This window comes from Odontesthes bonariensis, chromosome 1, assembly GCF_027942865.1.
Source record: "Odontesthes bonariensis isolate fOdoBon6 chromosome 1, fOdoBon6.hap1, whole genome shotgun sequence".
NCBI classification, from domain to species: Eukaryota; Metazoa; Chordata; class Actinopteri; order Atheriniformes; family Atherinopsidae; genus Odontesthes; species Odontesthes bonariensis.
The window spans coordinates 5,911,748-5,920,996 of record NC_134506.1 but is presented as its reverse complement, the minus strand read 5'-3'; the positions used below and the strand labels follow the sequence as shown (position 1 = coordinate 5,920,996).

At 41.2% G+C, this 9,249-nt stretch overlaps 1 protein-coding gene across 1 annotated transcript in view; it reads left to right on the top strand.

Moving 5' to 3' along the window:
- Positions 1 to 206: 206 nt before the first annotated feature.
- The window catches only part of LOC142382173 (CD81 protein-like), a 68,678-nt gene continuing 59,635 nt past the window's right edge, over positions 207 to 9,249 (top strand). The window contains exon 1 of the mRNA XM_075467779.1: positions 207 to 373. Within this exon, the coding sequence (XP_075323894.1) occupies positions 308 to 373 (66 nt within the window). The 5' untranslated portion in view covers positions 207 to 307. The remainder of the gene's footprint in view (positions 374 to 9,249) is intronic.

Below are 9,249 nucleotides of genomic sequence, written 5' to 3'. Positions count from 1 at the left end.
AACGTTTACATGAAAATATAAAGTAACATTTTAACACTTTATTTGATAGACTGGTACACATGTTGAATTGTAAAGAAAATATGCTTACTTCTCTCTTTAAATTTAAAATTGTGTTTTCAGCGATTTATCGTTCTCCACTCTGATTGGTCTTCTTTTTGTCAGTCAATTCCCTCACTGGATTACAGGAAGGCGCTGAGGCCATGACGGAGAATGGGGAGGAGTTGGGTGTTGTCTCCTTCCACGAGCTCAAATCAGAATTTCTAGTTGCGATCTCACTCAACATAGAACATTATTTTACCGGACCGCCATGGGAGTCGAAGGCTGTACCAAATGCATCAAGTACATGCTTTTCTTCTTTAACTTCATCTTCTGGGTAAGCAACCTTGTTTATTACGCATTGTAGTTATTATTGCGCAGAGCCGCCTCTTCTCAGTCTTCTAACGGTTTATGTTTGGTAAGGTGCCAATTTGTTATTATTGAAATATGCGTGACAAATCAACAACATCAGCGTTAAATAATTGTTTGCAATTTATTGAATGCTTATTAAATGTTCAAATATAGATATAGATATCTAAAGATATAGTTCTATGTGTGTATGTGTGTGTGTGGGTGGGTGCGCGCGCGCGCGCGCGTGTGTGTGTGTGTGTGTGGGGGGGTAATGTCTGTTATGATACACCATTTGGTCTGGGGAAATGCTTTGTTTGGATTACATCCTCCACCTAACTTGTGTGTGTGTGAGAGAGAGGGAGACCATGTGTGGAGGGGATGACATGGTAGTTTCCATATGGTGAGTCAAAGCCCTGTGTTGGATGAATGGAGAATGGAAACATTTGTGGCTGGATTTTCTTTTAAAAACTTTTGTGTCGTAATTCACTCTTTAAACTGTTGCACGATTTATTCTTAAACATATGCCTTGTTGATCTTAGATTCTCATTTTCTTCAGTGGTTGATCCTAAAAGTGGCACAGCTTAGTGTTTAAAACAGTACTTGGGTCTGTTAAAAAAAGTAATATTTAACAAAAAGTTAATTTCAATATTAGATCACTGCATTTAAAGAAGTACACAATATATACTGACATGTTGCATCTTTATATTTTTAGTTAATAAATAGGGCTGGGACTTTAGCGCGTTAATTTCGATTAATTAACTACACACATATTAGCGTGTTAAAAAAATAACACATTTTAATCGCACACTATCATTTTATTTTTTTTTAATTTTTTTTTTAATACAGACGGATGGAAGCGTCGACAAGAGCGTGGTCAGCAACCCCATAGCTACCCCAACTTTGGGGCTAGAGGCAGGTTTACTGCTCACAAAGAACAGAAGTGCAGTGCAACAACGTCAACAATATTAAGAAGTAAAGAATCACGTATGTTGCTGCGTGGTAGCCTATCCCCGTTTTTCGTTCTTTAGCTGATAAATATACATATGGAAAGGTATAAAACACCAGCTTTACTGGTGAAACGGCTATCCACATTGTTCTTAGATCTACAGTAGCTGTGGTGATGTCATTCTACAGTCAGCCAATCACGTCTGTTCTAAATTACCCGGGGAAATCGGAGGTCTAAAATAATATTTCCATAAAGCAGATTTATGAGATACCGGTAAATAGAAACCCTATTTAATTTATTCTCAGTTTAATTCGTTTTGAATAGTCATATGTTACAGTTTTAGCACCCATTCACTCATAACATAGCTAAACTGCAATTCTAAATGGATATTTGACAATTCTAACTGGAATATGGCGATTTTGAGAATGTCCTTCTTCAAGTAACACAAATAAGGTAGGAAATCCCAGTTGTTTTTCATATGCTCGCCGAAACACTATTATCAAATAGTCTTCTTGTGACTTGTTTGTTAGTCGACTCTAGGTGCGTGCAGTCTATCTAGAGCTACTTGCTAAGTAGCCTAGTGTCAGTGCAGTTAGCACCATATTTTGAAAATAACGGACACACTTTTTACTTTATGTTAGGTTGCCAGCGTGCTTCCTCTGCCATAATGTGATGCGAGTAGATTGGCTTGAGTAGGCTATGTGTCCGCTGTGGCAGCGGACAGACTGGTGTGAGCAACAAGTTTGAACGTAATGTTGTGCCTGTGTGATTTAGCACTGTACGAGGCTACTGTTGGAAGCCCGCCGGGTAGAACTATCTCTTGAAAGTTGTCGCCTATAACTGTTGTGCTTCAGATGAGATGAAATAGAAAGTCCGCACTGTAGCTCATTCACTCCCAGCTCTTTTTTTCCAAGATGAAGTTGATCAAAACTTATTTGAGGAACACAGTGGGCAAAGTAGCCTTTGTGGATTGGCTACTTTATCCTTAGTGAACGGGCTATGAATGAATGAGATGGACAGGTATGCCTGTGTGTGCGTGTGTGGTTGCGTACACGGGCTGGGGCTGTCTTGCCCCTGGACCTTCTATGCAGCTGTTCCACCACAACGCACAGTTCGACATCTGTCTGCTTGTGAGCAGTAAGCTCCGCTGATAACTTAAAGTTTACAGTATGCAAGGCTACATTACACTATGCAAGGCTGCATGCAGACGGTGGAGTAATGGGTCAGTAACGTTGTTGCGTTGATGCGCGCGGGGGGGGGGTGCTGTTTTGACTAGCAACCCCTCACATTCATGCAGCAACTGCATAGCAACCCCAACGAAAAATCGCTTGCGCCGCCGCTGATCAAGCCTCAAATATCACCTCAACGCTAAACATGTAGCAGCTAGCGTGGAAGCTAACGGGGGCCCAACGCAGCTTAACATCCAAGATTCTATATACTGTGTTTTCATGCATGCTACATTCAGATTTCAAATAGGGATATGTTCTGTGTTTGTTGAAATATTGTTGAAAATGTTAATTTTCTAAAGGATAAAGTATATGCGATTAAAATGCGATTAATTTCGATTAATTAATTTCAAAGCCTGTAGTTAACGCGATTAAAAATTTTAATCGAGTCACATACCTATTAATAAACTATGCAATCGTGTTTAAAATTGAAAAATTAACTCAATGTTTCAACGAAACATACCGTTTCATGCCGGGCCAGAAAAAGTCCTAAAACAAAAGCTGATATGTTTTTGTAACACCCAAGTGTCCAAACCATACATAGCTGGCAAAACAATCCGTTTAACACTACTCCAATCTGAATTTTCTGCACTTGATAAATACCACTGATGCGTAAAACACCATGCTACAGAGGATGACAGGCTGGGGCCCTCCAGTGTCCCTCAAGATGCGTACCAGCTGCTGTTCAACAGGATGAGCTGTGAGTGATACCAAGCCATCAAAAAAGGAACGGTTCAAAACAAGATCAGACACCTTATCACCACAAACAAGGTTCTCACTGTTACTGTCCTACTGTTACGACCCTACTCAGCTACGGTTAGAGGGAAAATATGTCCAGATGGTAAGTTGGAGTTATAAAGGGGATAAAAAAGACAATATAAACCCAAAGAAATTTAGGGCAGAAGGTGCAACTCAAATCAATAAATAATTAAAATTCCTTCATATTTTGAGAACTTAACTACTTAGATAAAGAACAACCAAGAAGCCTATCTAAACTGCATATATATATATATATATATATATATATATTTCAGAGGTTGTGCTAGGATTTTTACGACCCTGTCAGTCAAAATGACAGACAACGAAAAAAGTCTGTCATAATCTATTTTTACCTGTCGCTTTAATTTAAAAAATGATATAAACTATAAGTACTGAAGTTTCAATGGTCTTGTTCCAAGTTGTATTTGTCTTGTGATAATAATGACATATGCAATAGCATTTAATTTTCATTAATTTTTAATTAATATTCAGAACAGAGAATCCGCACCGTGTCATCACACATCAAGCAAATGTATAGCAGACAAAAATACTGACTGTGGCCCCAGTAGCTACATATGAACAATGAAATTAAACGATTGGACTTAAAATATGAACAGTTCACTTGCTGTGGCCTGAACGCACAGTCTCACACCTTCCTCCTGGTCCGCATGGACTTGAATTGCATGCCTGCTTGTGTGTAATCAAATGTCTCAAGTGGGATTGCTGCAGAGGCTGTTGTCATGAGTTTTTGGACTTTTGCCTCGGACAGACGATTTTTCATTGCTGTTTTGATGTTGTTCTGAATCCGCGCTCTGTTGCCACACTGGGGACTAGAATTACAAGCGCCACTTCAGCCAAAGTTTTGAAATCAGGGAACATTTCTCCAAGTCGGCAAGACTCTGAACGAGGGAAGCCAACGAGGTCATCAAGAGAGACAATAGCTAATTAATATGCTCACTTGCCACCAAGTGGCCATGGGTGGGAATTGCAATCTGTCAAAATGACAGATTGCTTTCAGATTTTTCCGTCACCGTTTAAAAAAAAACGACCTGCGTCTCTGTGTCCAACGCTGCACGGTCCAGGCCACGGGAAAGGCGCTGGGGAATGTGTATGCGTTTCCTTTTTTATCGGCAATTTCGTCGGATTCAGGTGTGGATATGTCGTCGCCTTCGTACTCTGCATTATTCTCGCCTTCTTCGACCCCAGTTTCGACACTCATTTTCTCCTCCTTTTTCCACATTTTTTTTTCTTTCTCTTCTCCCTCTCAGTCTCTCTCTGCAACTGCAGCCATGCTGCTCACAACACGGAAGTGGGCGTGTCCTACCTGCAGACAGCAGCCGGCAGCCGCTGATACTGTTGCTGTGTTTACTTTTGCCATGTGATAGCCTATCAAATGTAGGTCACGAGCAGATTATCGAGATCGATCAAAATTTTATCGCGATCCCGATTCGAGATCGAATTATCGCCCAGCCCTAGTTGAAGAGCTCATTCTCCCTGAAAGCAGCCGACGCACTCAAGAGAGTTCCCCTGTCGAACAACACTGTGTCCCGTCGGATCAATGGTATGTCAGTTAATATTATTGGACAAGTGGTGAACAAAATAAAACAAGCCGGTCAGTTCGCTTTGCAGTTGGATGAAATGACAGATGTGAGTGGAGATGCTCAGCTCCTGGCTGATATATAACGGCCTTCGTTCGTTATATATATATATATATATATCTGTGTGTGTGTGTTTAGATATATTGATATACAGTATTTTGGAATTTGTCTTTTACAGTAAAAAGCTAAATTATGAATTTACTCTATTCAGTCCGAATGAAGATAAATCAAAAATAGAATAAAAGTGTCTTGTGTGAGTTACTGCAAAGGGTGTATTAGTTACTGCGCAAAAAAAAAAGTGTGGTTTGGTAGTCATGGAGACAGTTCTCTGTGGTGTGTAGGAGACTTGAAGGAACTGTAGACAGAACCCCACCCCCAGCATGCTCAACATTTTATAGCCCTCTTCTGAAGCAGGCAGAAATAGACACTGGTTGAAGAGCTGGTGGGGAAACATACTGCTCCACCCAAAACTGAAATATATTTGATACAATGTTAGATTTTGAGCCACATTTCCTTTGTCCCTAATTTTCCATTAGTTTTCCTCACACAGTCATTAGTTGTGAGGACAAAGTAAGAAATCTTTCGACTGTCTTCTGTAATTCAAACAATGCATTTTAAGCTGCTTAATGTTTCTATTTTTTTGCACTTAGATCAAGCTCCTTCAGAACCAATACATATATGTATATATGTATGTATATATATATATGTGTGTTTATATCTATCTATCTATCTATCTATCTATCTATCTATCTATCTATATAACACGGTGCATGTTCCACATGATTCAAAAGCCTACAGGGAGGCAGCTTTTCTTTGGGGAAGCGGCAGCACACCTTGTCAGACTTCTCACACATCCAAATTTTGAGTGATGAAAGGCAGAAGACAGTCTCTCTTCCCCGGACTGACCTGCATAGTTGTACCGGTGTGTCTCTAAGTCACTGAAAGAAAACTCAGTGCAAAAAGATGCTGCATCTTATGTCACTATAAAACACTGTTTTCTTGGCCAAACAAAGTCTGTGCTGCTCTGTGCACTGTGGTTGCCAAGCATATCCTGCTGCTGATCAGCTGAGTCCGCCAGAAGTTTTATCAGACTTGTTGGATATCTTCCTCCTTGGCATTACTTTTGCACAGATTTACAAGATTATATGTGTTTGTGCTTTTCTAGGTTGTTCCAACCATATAGATTTTGTAGTCACAAATTTGTTCTGTCTTGTAGTTGTTTTGGGATTAGACTGGTGGAAATTTGAGTCACAGCTGATTAGCAACAGGATATGCTCAGCAGCTGCAGTGCACGCAGTGACATAAGGCAACATGAACATTGTTCGGTTGAGAAAATGGTGACAAAGTCACCAACAGTCTGATGCAATAGTGACGATTTGTAAAAAAGAAAAACACTACAATGTACACTGAATCCCTTTTACATGTTTAGGTTTGAGTTGTTTTAGATGGCAAACAATTTGCTTTTCCTTTCCCTGTGCTCTGAGTAATAGTTTGGCTCCCCAACGAGAATTAACACTCACTTCAAACCTGAACCGTCTCTTTAAAGGGGAACTCCGGGCCATTTGAAGCGCATTTCCATTGCTAGAGGTTGTCAAATACTGACGGTAGGACACAGACCGGTGCAAATCGGCGCTCCCTGTACAATATTACTGGGCATGTATTGTTGTAATGTTTTAAATACTTGAACGCAGTTTTTCTAGAGAAGATAATTGTTTTGTATATGGGATTATCGTCCATTGACTCTTTTGGGCTTTCACATGCGCGCGCCTACCGACAAGAGGTAAGTGACATGCTGTTTATAAAGTTGTTTTGTAACGTCCCCATGCCAGTAATGTGAGAACCATGCATATGGTTTTGATGGTAAGGCTTGTGACTTTATTGTCGGATGGTTTATAAAGTGGTGTGACGTTTCTGCAGTGTGCAAGTTGTTGTTTTACGTGGAAGGTTTAGCTCTTGCCCCTTAGCCACCACGTATTTGGTTAGCATGACAGGCTGCGCAAACAGCGCTATCTCCACACAGGGAGCGCCGATTTGCACCGGTCTGTGTCCTACCGTCAGTATTTGACAACCTCTAGCAATGGAAATGCGCTTCAAATGCCCCGGAGTTCCCCTTTAAGGCTGTAGTCAGAGCTTTTACTCTGTTATAAATATAAATATGTGAAGCTGGTGGAGGATTGGATTTCAAATGTGCGATATCACAACTTTCTTTGTCATGACGAGACATGAGATGTAGTGTATCGCATGTGTCCACAGTCAAGGGTTCTACATTAAGGTAATGAGCATTATTGGCCTTTAACATTGTGGCCAATAGGCCTACTTTCCACTGAACTTTTGAACTTTTCCACTGAATCTTTATAGGTTACTTTCCACAACATAAAACAACAACTTTTTTTTTTTTTTTTTTTTTTTTTGGCCAAAGATTAATGAGTGTGAAAAACTGTGTGAAAAAAAAAAAAATTCTTGCTGTGGCATTTAGTCCACTTTCAGTGTGGTGCTTTAATATACTCTAAGAAGATAACTTTTGGCCAAGTGTTAATTCTTTCTATTCAATGTTTGTCCTTTTACAAATCAATAACAATAAAAATTAAAACTGCGAGCAGTGATATCGGCCCTCGCAGCCAAGCGCCTTGCGACCGTGTGAGTGCCAGCACCGCCGCCCCGACGTGGTCATCAACGCTCTCACGTGTCTCCTGCATCAGGCAGAGCATGTGACGAATCTCCCAAATCGCCTTCAGTCCACGACAGTACGACACCAGTGGCACGTGTTCAAAGTTGGACCAATATCTCACCTTCCAGACAGGAGGTACCGTCACTTCCTGTTTTGTGGGGGCGGGGTTTAGTGACTTCAAAAATGTACAACACCAATGTGTCAAGCGCTGCTACGTAATGATGCACAAAAAATATGGTGCAGATCGGATGATGTCTCAAGGAGATATAGCTGTTCAAATGATATAGGGGGCGCAGTGGAGTCACACTCCAATATAATCCTATTGGGCTCTTTAGAGGTTAACAAATGTCATTCTTATCTAGTTTGGTGCAAATCGGATGATGCATGTGAGATTTAGAGCCGAACAAATGCAAACGGCGAGGGATTGGAATTTGCCATTCTGCCACGCCCACACTTTTTTGTAGGTCCTGACAAGACGCACAGGTGTGCTGAGTTTCATGATTGTTGGTGAAAGCATGGCTTGGGGCTGATTTTTTTTTTTTTGTAGAGTTTCTAGGGGGCGCTGTGGAGGCATTAGGCCACGCCCATCAAATATTGGACTGCACACCTGTTGAGGGGTGGATTAGGATCGATCCCAGTGAGTTTGGTGCATCTCGGCTCAAAACTGTAGAATTTAGAGCCAAACGTATGGTAACGGCGCGGTGTCTGACTTCGCCACGCCGCCACAGCCACGCCTTCTACTGAAAACTGTTGGTGCTTTAAAGCAAGTGAGATCAACTTGTTATCTGTTTTTTGAGACAAGATCATGTTGATTAGGTGAAGGGGTTCAGAGATGGAGCTTTCCAAGTAAAAAAAGTGACTTCTTGTTCTGAGGGGGCGGGGCTTAGATGACGTCAGCACATGACCACATAGGATCGTAGGGGATCCAACATGGATGACTCATACCAAGTTTGGTGCAAATTGAACTTTTTACGTGAAAGTTATAGCATTTCGTTTACACTGGCGAGTACGCCAAGTTTGCCGCTTGGCCAAGCCCCCTAAACATGCTCAAAAACTCAAGATTTTTATTTATTTATTTTTTTTAAGTATTTTTTTGGGCTTTTTATGCCTTTAATGATAGGACAGTGTGAGAGAGACAGGAAGCAGAGAGATGGGGAAGACACGCAGCAAAGGGCTGCTCGGTGCGGGAGTCGAACCGGGGCCCGCTGCATCGAGGACTATAGCCTCTGTTCATGGGGTGGCTGCTTAACCCACTACGCCACCGACCGCCCCAAAAAAAACCCTCAAGATTTTTGATAACTTTTGCTCCCCCATCCCTTACCTGCATACTGACCAAAGATGAAGTCCGTAGCTCAAAATCCCTAGGAGGAGAAAGTTTTAATACGAGGTGTGTAAATCTGAAAAATGGCCAAAATTTGCCCTTTGACCCACCTCCTTGTATGTTTTAGAGCATACCTCCAAGAGACTTTTGTTCTTGATTTGAGGCGATCTACATACATACCGAGTTTCAGATCTCTACGATGTACGGTTCGGGCTATCTCAAGTTAGGTGGCGCTGTAGAGCAGTTTGGCGACGCCCACTTTCGAATACATTAAAATCGTGTGATTTCACGCGAGGGACAATTTTAGGTAAAGTTTGGTGAGTTTTCGAATACTTTTAGGCCTC